The sequence below is a fragment of the Durio zibethinus genome, chromosome 4 (genome assembly GCF_047325235.1).
Source record: "Durio zibethinus cultivar Kanyao isolate XHJ-2024 chromosome 4, ASM4732523v1, whole genome shotgun sequence".
Classification (NCBI taxonomy): domain Eukaryota; kingdom Viridiplantae; phylum Streptophyta; class Magnoliopsida; order Malvales; family Malvaceae; genus Durio; species Durio zibethinus.
The window spans coordinates 11665602-11676161 of NC_143165.1; the positions used below are offsets into that span (position 1 = coordinate 11665602).

The 10560-nt window shown below is 35.1% G+C and overlaps 2 protein-coding genes across 8 annotated transcripts; one reads left to right on the forward strand and one right to left on the reverse strand.

Moving 5' to 3' along the window:
* The first annotated feature begins 52 nt into the window (after nt 1–52).
* On the forward strand, nt 53–3996 carry LOC111286986 (AUGMIN subunit 4-like). 2 transcript variants are annotated; one of them, XM_022877109.2, is made up of 13 exons: nt 53–227; nt 319–366; nt 461–586; nt 1223–1558; nt 1748–1844; nt 2137–2182; nt 2271–2364; nt 2519–2590; nt 2736–2794; nt 2964–3032; nt 3118–3169; nt 3576–3653; nt 3729–3996. In XM_022877109.2, exons 1-13 carry the CDS (start codon nt 105–107, stop codon nt 3804–3806), a joined length of 1278 nt encoding a protein of 425 aa, XP_022732844.1. In that variant the 5' UTR covers nt 53–104; the 3' UTR covers nt 3807–3996. The 2 variants fall into 2 exon arrangements, with proteins under 2 accessions (XP_022732844.1, XP_089615752.1); XM_089759626.1 differs by lacking the exon at nt 3729–3996 and having other exon boundaries at nt 3118–3174; nt 3582–3651.
* A 30-nt stretch (nt 3997–4026) lies between these two features.
* LOC111286985 (calcium-dependent protein kinase 2-like) lies at nt 4027–9843 on the reverse strand. Of its 6 annotated transcripts, none has more exons than XR_016341562.1 (10): nt 9750–9843; nt 8342–9159; nt 7098–7241; nt 6810–6962; nt 6455–6570; nt 5915–6082; nt 5712–5839; nt 4952–5051; nt 4724–4871; nt 4027–4567 (listed from the first exon to the last, which is right to left on the reverse strand). XR_016341562.1 is itself a non-coding variant. In XM_089759625.1 (9 exons), exons 2-9 carry the CDS (start codon nt 9069–9071, stop codon nt 4800–4802), a joined length of 1611 nt encoding a protein of 536 aa, XP_089615751.1. In that variant the 5' UTR covers nt 9072–9159; nt 9750–9843; the 3' UTR covers nt 4569–4799. The 6 variants fall into 6 exon arrangements, 3 of the variants coding, with proteins under 3 accessions (XP_089615751.1, XP_089615749.1, XP_089615750.1); XR_016341560.1 differs by having other exon boundaries at nt 9249–9843; XR_016341561.1 differs by lacking the exon at nt 9750–9843 and adding an exon at nt 9275–9665.
* Between the last annotated feature and the right edge of the window lie 717 nt (nt 9844–10560).

The window sequence follows — 10560 nt, forward strand, 5'->3', positions numbered from 1 at the left end:
TAAAAAATCCAAAGGCCGGTCTTTTCCTGTTTATTTACTTTTTTTCCCCAAGCAGAGAGCATAAACTACATCGTTTTGAAGCCTAACAAACAAACAAACCATCCATGGTGAAAGGAGGGCAAAGCTTGCCGGCTGACGTCATCCAAGTAATCGATCAGCTAGATCGCCATTGCTTAGCCCCCGATGGATCTCTCGTCTCCAAATCCGCCTACTACGATCTCCAACTCGTATTATTCTCTATCAAATTCAAAATTTTCTCATAATATGATGAATTTTTTTCTTTTTTATTAAAATTAGGTGATTAATTTCAATTTTCAGGCGAGAGAGGAAATGTCGAGAGAAAGATTACGCTACTTAGAAGCAATGGTAATAATATAATTTAATTTCTTTAATTTTTTTATTGTACATTTGTTATTATTATTTTTTAAAAAAAATAAAAAATTGGTGTTAATTTTTCCAGGCAATTTACTGTGAAGCAATAAGTATGGTGGAAGAGTATCAGCAAGCGGTTTCGGTGGCGAATCTCGGCGGGATTCGAGACCTTCAAGGTCTTTACCCGCAGCTTGGATTGAAGAACTCTCCTCAGGTTTCAAATTATTTTTATCAATTTTTAGTTTTTATTTATTTATTTTTTAGTGTTTGCAATTAAATAGATTGACAATTTGTATATTCATGTCTGGTTTGTTTCGTGTCAAACCATATAAAACACAAAAATTGACATATCAAAATTCGACAAGGGAATACAAAACACATGTTTTGTTTTTGTCAAATATGTACCCTTTTTGTCAAAGTTTTAAATTGTGTTGCTTTAATGCCTTTTTTTTTCTTTTTAAATTTTCGTGACGTGTCATCGTATCATGTCTAAAATTATATGGTCTTACATGAGGAAGTTGTTAGATATTTGATTATATGAATTTCTTTCGGAAGCAAAAAGCGAGTGTAAATGATATTTTTGAAGAGTGAGATAGTAAAAATAGCAAAATGTAGGATTTTACTTTTATATTGAATGCTTAAATTAAAACTAGTGTTACGTTTTAGTCATTTGTTCGATTTTAGTCTGTTGTGATCTTTCATTTTGAGAGTATTTACTACTCCCTTAGAACTACTTTATAAGAAGGAAAAAGAAAATTACAAACAATAAGTTGCGAAAACAATAGGAAAATAGAGTTTTAATAGTTGGGAATTTGATAAACTGCTATGCTATGTGTTTTATGAACTGCAGGTTTATGAGACTCTAGAGCACCGATTGGTTGTTGCAGAAGCGGGTCAAAGAATGAGACTTCCACTTATATCAAAAGATGGGGAAATTCATGAGGAAGAAATTGAGAAATGGAGTATAGTGTCACGGAGTTCACTTGATAGTACTGGTACCAGTCTTACTATCAGCTCGAGTTCAAACTCATTGAGTTATGCAAATAGTTCTGCAACTAGTGGTGCAGCTGCAAATAATGCTGGTGATTTGGGAGAACCTGCTGTTGGCGGTGTGCCTAATCGTTTTCTTGGAATAACACCTGCTTATTTGTGGCAAACTCAACTTCAGCGGCTCCCATTGTCAATGGTATGAAAACTTTGTTTCATGATGGAAGATGGTAGTCTGAAAGCTTTTATTCTAAAAACGTTATTTGAATCTAGGTTCACAAAAGAGGTCCTTGCTTCTGTAGTTATAAGATCTAATCATGTAAACTGGCTGAACGTTCTTACAATAACATGATAAATTTCTAAAATTTTTGTGAATTTGCGATTCTAGGATATGGCTGACTATCAGTTAGCTCTTTCAAGGGAAATTGATGCTCGTTTGAAGTCTAAATGTGACAAGTTAGCTGATGCTTTTGTTGATGATATTGGTAATTTCATGCATCCTTTGCCTTCCTCTCTTCTGTACTTGCGTAATAGTTTATATATGCCCATGGTTTTTACCATGTTGTTCAGAAAGAACTAATCCTTCATATATTCTGTCCCAAAATTCAATATAGGTTTGTGATAACTGTTCATGGATTTGTCGTTCATCATTTTATTGCAAGAGTCAAAAGGCCTAGATTAATGGCAATGAAATTAGAATGTGATCACAAATATTTAAGCTTATTTGCTTTTTGGAACAGTTATGTGCCTAATACTATCATTCTTGTTGTGCTGCAGACTCATCTTCTGGAAATCAAAGTTCAAGTTCTCGGCTTCCTGAAAGGTTTTAGTAACTTACTATACTTCTGATGTGGTTCCGTGTAACTATATGCTTGATGTTGATCATATGTTACTAATATTTCATTTACCAGGGTTAAGTTGATAATTGAGGAGATTGAAAGGGAAGAAGCAGCTTTGCGGGAGGATCTGTATTCTGCAGATAGGAAATTTGCAGAATATTATAATGTACATACTGAGACAGTTTATTTTATTAGGTCTTTTCCTCATATGAGCAATAAGAAAGTTTTCTTCTCTCCTGACATTTTTCATGGATGATATCTTGTTCTGGAACAAGGTTTTTTTACGTGACATGTGATGTAAAACAATTTTCTCTTGACAGGTCCTAGAGCAAATACTTGGAGTGCTCATTAAGCTTGTGAAAGATTTGAAGTTGCAACATCAACATAAATATGTAAGCATTATACACAGTGAGTTCTGTTAATGTTATCCATTGTAAAAGTAAATGACAATATCAGTATTTGTTGCGACTTTCTTTATGTTTTTCATTTTTTCTTCCTTGGACTAATCTCTAAACTTTTCTTTTACAAATTTTGTAGGATGAATTACAGAAGACGTGGCTCTGCAAAAGATGTGAGACCATGAATGCAAAATTAAGGCATGTTGCCGTATTTTACTTGCTATATTTGGATTACTTCGTCTGCCGTCATATTGTTTAGAGTTTCTTTTATTTAATTATTCATTTGTGCTGATTTATTTTCCTGCACACCGCCATACTTCTGCCAATCCTTTGTTATTGCTTGTCATATCTGCATTTATTGTCTCAGGGTGTTGGAGCATGTTCTCTTGCTTGAAACTTATACACAGGAGTCGATACCAGCATTACACAAAATAAGGTATTTCTACGGGTGATGCGTATAATTATCAGTGCAGATTATGGTTTTATATCAGGCTATAACTTTGTCTTCATTTTGTTGCCAGGAAATATCTTCTTGAGGCTACGGAAGAAGCTTCTGCTGCATATAATAAAGCAGTACGTTCCATAATCTATCCTCTAGTTTGGATGTCAATTGTTAGATTAGAATATACAGGGTTTTGAACCACGAGTTTAGTTCAGTTAGTTCGTGTAGCCACTCTTAAAAGGTGGCATTTAGTAGGTCTAGAGCTTGAATCTCAGCACTTGCAATCCTTTTTTCTATCCTAAGCTATGGCCTCCTTGTACAAAAAAAAAAGGGGGAATATACACTGTTTTGCATTACAAATTATGCTTATTTTCGGAATTGTGATTGTAACTCTTGCTCAAAGGGGGGGTTTTTTGCAAAGCCAATTCCTGGCTATTGTTGTTTCGATTTTGGTTGCCATTGTGCTTTTCCAAGTTTTGATGCTTTCTTGTTTCTTGTCATTCTCAATATCAACTTATGTTACAACTTTTTAAACAGGTGACACGCCTGCGTGAGTATCAAGGTGTTGATCCTCACTTCGATACAATTGCAAGGCAGTACCATGATATTGTGAAGGTAACATCAGCTAACAACTGGTTGTCCTTAACTCAAGTTCATTTGACAAACATTAAAATCACCATTTTTTTACAGAAACTGGAAAACATGCAATGGACAATCCACCAAGTCGAGATGGATCTCAAGCGCTTACCAGATCAGGCAAGCACATAACTTTGGGATCCCGTTTGGTTTTACCTGTCAAATTTTTTTGTATTGTACTCAACGATTTCGATCCCCAGCCTTTTGTTTGTGTGCATTTTTTGAGCAAAATTTTAAATGCATTTGATTAATGAATGTTCTTGACTTATATTCGTAATTAATTTTCCGGTTAATAAGCAATGCTCCCCTATTGCTTTGTATTTCATCCATTCTAGAAGCTTTTGCCCCTATCTAGATCGCAAATATCTGCTTGATGGACTTTTAACGAATTATATGAAAATTTTCCTTAAACCCTTTCATGCTCGGGCAACGGAAGGTTTTGAGAGGCCATTCTTGGTGGCAAGATTCCTTTACTCTTTGGTTCTCAAGGCATTTTATTGACCAAGTGCTGCTGTCACGGTCTGTGCCCTGGTCCAGGCCAGGGTTTCATCAGAGGCAGATACGAGTTCTAGTTTGAGTCGAAAATCTAGAGAGACCAAGCACAGATGTGCATCAGAATTCCAGACCACAGTATCAAGCCCCAGCGTTCGGGCTGATTTGGACACTGAAAGAATCTATTTCCGGGTTCAAGATCCGCACATGCTTGGAGTTTGACTCTCAGCCTGTGACATTGGTATGCCCACAAAGTTTCCTCACAGCAAATTAATAGAATTAAAGGTAGAATGATTATGTGATCTTTGTCTGGCCGTGGACAGCATGCAATATTTTTAACAAGTGAAAATCAACATTGATGTGCTCTCAAGGAGTGACTTTAACACTCGTGGAAACCAGAACTGAAAACAAGAAAAAAAACATTAGCAAACTTCAAGCTTAAAACAATCACTCTTCTCCAAGATTCACCGAAAATTGTAAATAAATAGCTACATAAAGCATATAATACATTCGAAATGAAAAACCAAACCAGACAAAGTTGTGTGATGAACACCTACAAGATAATCTTAAAGCCATTGTGCAAAATGTTTGGGAATTTTTAGCTGATTTTTTTGAGTCCAGCCATATATGATTCTAAAAGAGTTGGCCCTGTTGGGTTCCACTTCTCATCATGTCCCGGAACTCCTCATAGTTGATTTTACCATCCTGGAAACAAGACATAAGTGAGAACTGGTGCATCATACTGCAAAGAAAATTGTGTTTCAAAAGGTACAAAAGGGGCTTACATTGTCAGTGTCGACTTCAGATATTATTTCCCTGATTGTTTCATCATCACCCATTCCATATTCTTTCATGGCAGCTTCTAGCTCATCTCTTGTGATATACCTGCAAAAAGTTTCAAACAAGTTATTGATTCCTGTCATATCTGATTTAACGGCTAATTCTGGCCGAAAGAAAAAGAAAAGAATTAATGGTTAATTAAGGGTCTCATATGCACGTTTGGATCAGTTGGCATGATATTGGAGCCGGCATTTGAAAGTTGTGGGTTCAAAGAATTTATGCTCGTAAGGGCTTCAGGGGCAGATTTGGAATTTTAAAAAAAGGATCTCATATTGTTGATATAGTGTGCCCTTTGTTATAAATCATTTGTAATAATCGATGAAAATTAATTCAATGGCTGATCGAGTAATCAAATTAAATTGACTCGATCAGTTAATTCGGTTAAAACTGAATTTGGAACACTCCTAAGCATTTATGCCCACCAAACAATTGCAAATATCAACACACCAAGACTAGATCAAATATGGCAATGGCCGATTGAGTAATCAAATTAAATCGACTCAATCAGTTAATTCGGTTAAAACTGAATTTTGAATGCTCCTAAGCATTTACATCCACGCAAAAATCAACACACCAAGACTAGAACAAATATGGCACTGCCTTTCTAATTTCCAACAAATATGATGTCTGGCCAGCTCTGGTGATGGAGAATTGCAAGGAAAAATGACAGTATAATTATCTTCAGGGTCAAGACAGAAAACTCACCCGCTGTTGTCCTTATCAAAATGTTGAAAAGCTTTGAACAAATGTTCATCTGTCTCAAGCCTATGTCTATGCATTGTAGCAGTGATAAATTCAATGTAATCAATAGTACCATTTCCATCCACATCAGCCTGCAACATAAAACCAATGTTAATACGTATGATGTAAATAAAAAAGATCTACATGATACGTAAATACTATCTTACAGCTTCCATCAGCTGCTGAACTTCAGCCTCTGTGAGCTTTGATCCAAGTCGAGCCAATCCAGTCTTAAGTTCATCATAGGTGATTGAACCACTGTTGTCAGTGTCAATGTTCGCAAACATTTGCTTCAGACCTTGGATTTCTTCTGTAGAAAGATTTTCTGCGATGACCTATAACCCACCAATCTTGTTATTAGATGCAGAGGAAACAAATGATGTAGCAGGGTGTACGGAAAACAAGAAAATTTCCAGGAAAATTTTAGTCAGGCACCCCTAAAATATCCTCAAGACACTTTTTTCATCAATAAAATTGATAAATCCATCAGCAATTTTTATATATATTATTAGTGGATACCCTCGAAAAAAAATCTTAAATCCACTATTGATTAGATGGCAAGTAAAGTTGCTCAAGGTGAATTACGTATAACCAATGAAATAACTGGAGACTGCAAAATGACTTGCTGGTTTGCTATTATATATCAAACAACATAAATCAAACAACTTCAGAAAACAGTGATACCATATAAATAAATTTTAACCTACCTTTAAGGCAAGTTGTTTTAGTTTGTTCATTCTTCTGAATTGCTTCATTCTAGAAAGGACTGCACTATCTAGTGGCTTGTCTGATGCACTTCCACCTTCTCTTATCCATGGATGCTCTGCATAAACCACAGAATTTCAATCTTTGAGTTGGGCTTGACATGAACTATAGTAACTCATAAGCCAAGCATGACATGGTAGAATAAGCACAAACACACACACACACACACACACACACACACACACATATATAGAATGTAATTTTGCACCTTCACAACCGATTTTCCTCTAACACATACACGTGATGGAATGCCAGGATGCATAGCTGATGAAGAGATTAACTACTGTAAATAAGTACCTAGGACTTGAGTAGAAGTAATCCGCTTTTTTGGGTCTTGTGTTAACATCCTCCGGACTAGGTCTTTGGCACTGTCTGAAATAGATGGCCATGGTGAACTTTGAAAGTCAATTTCTCCTTCCAATATAGCATCAAATATCCCCTTCTCTGTTTCTGTGAGGGAAAAACATTCATTAAATTATTTACTACCATTGAGGTGGCAGTTATGAAGCCAATTTAGTGAAGTGCCAGCTAGAGGTTTTGGCTGTTGATGGTATTATTTTCCTTGAGCAAGCTTTAAACTTTTACCTGCCCAAAATGGAGGCACACCACTGAGTAAGATATACAATATAACTCCTGCACTCCAAATATCGATTTCCTTTCCATATCTACGCCGTAATACTTCAGGGGCAACATAGTATGCACTCCCAACTATATCCCGGTACACCTTTCCTGCCAAAGGTACCAAGAACAGTCAGAAAAGAATGCTACTGCTTATATTACTTATGAATGTACACGACAATTTCTAAAAAATGAGGACACAGATACACCAGGACATCACAATAAAACAATATATTTTTTTATATATTATAATCATTAGTTAAGAATATATGGTAGATATTGGACTGATTTTTAAAAGCTAAAGGCCCTTGTGAAAAAATGCTGATGATAGACATGACAATAAAAGAACATATGGTGTTATCATCCACACGAGAATTGTTTTTTTCTTCTTTTTTCTTCTTCTTTGTCGTATCCAGCCAAGTTTAACACGTATTTTGACGTGTCTCAACCATCAAAGTGTCGGAGACAGATATGACATGGATACACAATGGGTTTAGAAGTATCTGGGCTTCATAGTTGCCATGCATAATACATGTTATTTTGGATATGTGAAAGCATGTATCCATATTTTATTTGTGTTTGTAGACACCCACACACATATATGCAAGTTTATACTCAATTAGAATTTGTAGAAACACTACAAACATCATGCCTCTTGCTTAAATTAATGCTTAAAGCTATGCAATTTGACACAGTTATAGAAGTCTAATGCCATCATCAACATAAATGCAATTTACTCTTCTGAGTCAGTTTACAGGAAATTGAGAAAATAGATGCTAAACCAGAATATCTGAGTTGCCCTTCCTTTTTGCGTAGTTGAAGCTTATTCAATGCTAAATATAGTATGAAGATAGAGTCACAATACCATATACAATTTAACTAAATTGTGAATGAACATGCAGACAATGAATTGAAAGTGGTCCAAACAAACTGGGGAATAAGCAGCTGGTTAAGACATAAGACCAATGAACAATTTATTTATTTATTTTTATATTTGAGGTTACCAGCCTTTGAACCCTGATCGCGGAAGTCAGAGTCGAGCACTCTACCGTGTGGCTGTTGGCCACCAATTAACAAATTACATGTACATAGAATAAACATCCACAGGCAGAACATACTGAAACAATAGGAATATGCATAAATTTTACTGCAAATTAAACCCAATAATGTAATGTGCAAATGACCAAATATAAAGGGTGACAAGAATTTACCCTCTTCAATGAAGACTGACAACCCAAAATCTGTGGCCTTCAAAAGAGCATTCTCATCCTTGCTAGACAACAGGAAATTCTCGGGCTTAAGGTCCCTATGCATCACACCCATAAAATGACAAGCATGGACAACATTCACAATGGCCCTGCATATGGAAGCAGCTGCCCTCTCACTATAATGCCCCTTGGCAATAATCCTATCAAACAACTCACCACCGGCACATAATTCCATTACAAGGTGAACAGATTGCTTATCTTCATAAGCGCCTTTAAACTCTACAATATTAGGCTGTCCACTCAAATGCTGCATAATTTGTATTTCCCTTTTCATATCCTCCTTATCATTCTTTGTAACTAACTTCCTCTTAGATATAGTCTTGCAAGCATATTTATTTCCAGTTGAATTCTCAGTGCAAAGATAAGTTACACCAAACTGACCTTTTCCCAATTCTTTACCAATTGTATAGTGCATCCTTATATCTTCATATGGTTTACCAAGAATTGTATCAATCCTGGGGGCAGGCTTGGGGCTTGGTGCTGGAGCAACTGGCTTCCGAGGTGGTTGAGAACCTGGCTTTTCAGGGATGTGGTGGAATTGTGGTTGAGCAGGTGCAGGCCTAACAGGCTCCTGATATCTTTGTTGAGGCACAGCAGCTGTAGTTCCTGCTCCTGATCTGTAGCCGTTATGCTGTGGCTTCGAGTCTTTGCTTTTTGCCAGGCAACCACCCATCTGGTTTTACTTGTAACAGATAAGTTACAAAGACTGAAAACAAAAAAAGCTGAATTTGGATTGAAAGAAAAAGACCCAGATGAAGAAACTGAAAGAAAATTAAGAAATTAGATCAGAATTCAGTGATTTAATAGAATTGAGGCAGAAAGAAGAAAAAAAACCAGATTCAAACAGTACATAAAAAAAAAGGTGATGCCTTCTACATTGACACAAAAGAAAAGCCAAAACCAAGATGGGGCCTTGGGAATATGCTAATGGGATGTGATGAAAAAGGATCCAACTTTAATAAGGGAAACAAAAAGTAGATCAAAATTTCTGGCTTTAACAAGATGGGGAGGCTATGACTATTGCGACAAGCAAAGGGCAGAACTGCGAGGTTGGGCTTGCCGGTTTGGTCAACTATGGAGTCTATGTTTGAAACATTGAATTTTTTATAGGACCAAATAGAGAGAGAATCTTCTTGACGAGGGACAGCAAAGAGCAACCAATGCAACAAACCTGTCATGGAACATGTTAAAAAAAAAAAACTAACTAAACATGCATCCGCTATCTGCTGTCTTAGATGATTTTCTTATAATAATTTTTTAAGATAATGCATGTATATGATCTATAAAGAGATTTTAAAGAAAAATTAAAAAAAAAAACAGAATAAATTTAATATTTTTAATTTAAAATCACCTCAAATTTAATTTTAACCACTAAAATTAAAAATTCAATACTTTACTAATTCCCTGGAAGCAAATCATATTAAGTTTTATGAAAAATGTTAAGTGATTCTTATTGATAATGATTGACGGATATGTAGAGAAATAATTTTTTTAATGTATTATTTTTTCTTGAATTTAATAAAAATAATCTACATTAAATGGAAAACAGAATCCCTAAGTTATGAACTTTGTGATTAGAAAAGGGTGCACTTCCAATTTTTTTAGAATTTTTTATTCTCTAAAGTTGAGATATTTGGTTGGATAAACTTTTTCTTTTTGTCTTCACTTGTTAAAAAAATGAAATGTTAATTCATCGACAACAACTACATCCCTATCACCAAAAGAAAAAGTATTTTTCACATATTTATTGCAAAATTTTAACATAATTTTTTAATTAATAAAATATTTTTTTCTTAAATTAAAATATTTATCTCTGAAAAACGTGCCATAACCAACAAAAAGATGACAAAAATAGGACGGCTGAGATTTAAGATCATCAAAGTATGTGAATTTTTTAGCCACAAAGATAACCATACAAGCTATCAATGAAGAACTCACACGTGGCAAAAAGGGTTTACGTCAAAGTTTGTGCTAGAGTTGATTTTGAAATTGGTTCAATTTAATTTGGATTTCTTTTGTAAATAACTAGTTTGGATTGCCAAATTGTGTTGGAATTAACACGGTTTTGTTAAACCAAAATCCAATTTTCAAAAACAAATCAAATGACGCCAAGAAAATTTGAGCAAAAAGGAATTGTACAACATACGTTTCTTTTTTTTTTT

Excerpts from the sequence above, each read along its gene's own strand:
- LOC111286986 (XM_022877109.2), top strand. The coding sequence starts at position 105 with ATGGTGAAAGGAGGGCAAAGCTTGCCGGCTGACGTCATCCAAGTAATC. Across the intron at positions 367-460 it reads TACGCTACTTAGAAGCAATG|GCAATTTACTGTGAAGCAAT; the intron begins GTAATAATATAA and ends TAATTTTTCCAG. Across the intron at positions 1,845-2,136 it reads TGCTTTTGTTGATGATATTG|ACTCATCTTCTGGAAATCAA; the intron begins GTAATTTCATGC and ends GTTGTGCTGCAG.
- LOC111286985 (XM_089759625.1), bottom strand. The coding sequence starts at position 9,071 with ATGGGTGGTTGCCTGGCAAAAAGCAAAGACTCGAAGCCACAGCATAAC. Across the intron at positions 6,963-7,097 it reads TGTGCCTCCATTTTGGGCAG|AAACAGAGAAGGGGATATTT; the intron begins GTAAAAGTTTAA and ends TTTCCCTCACAG. Across the intron at positions 6,571-6,809 it reads TACTTCTACTCAAGTCCTAG|AGCATCCATGGATAAGAGAA; the intron begins GTACTTATTTAC and ends TGGTTTATGCAG.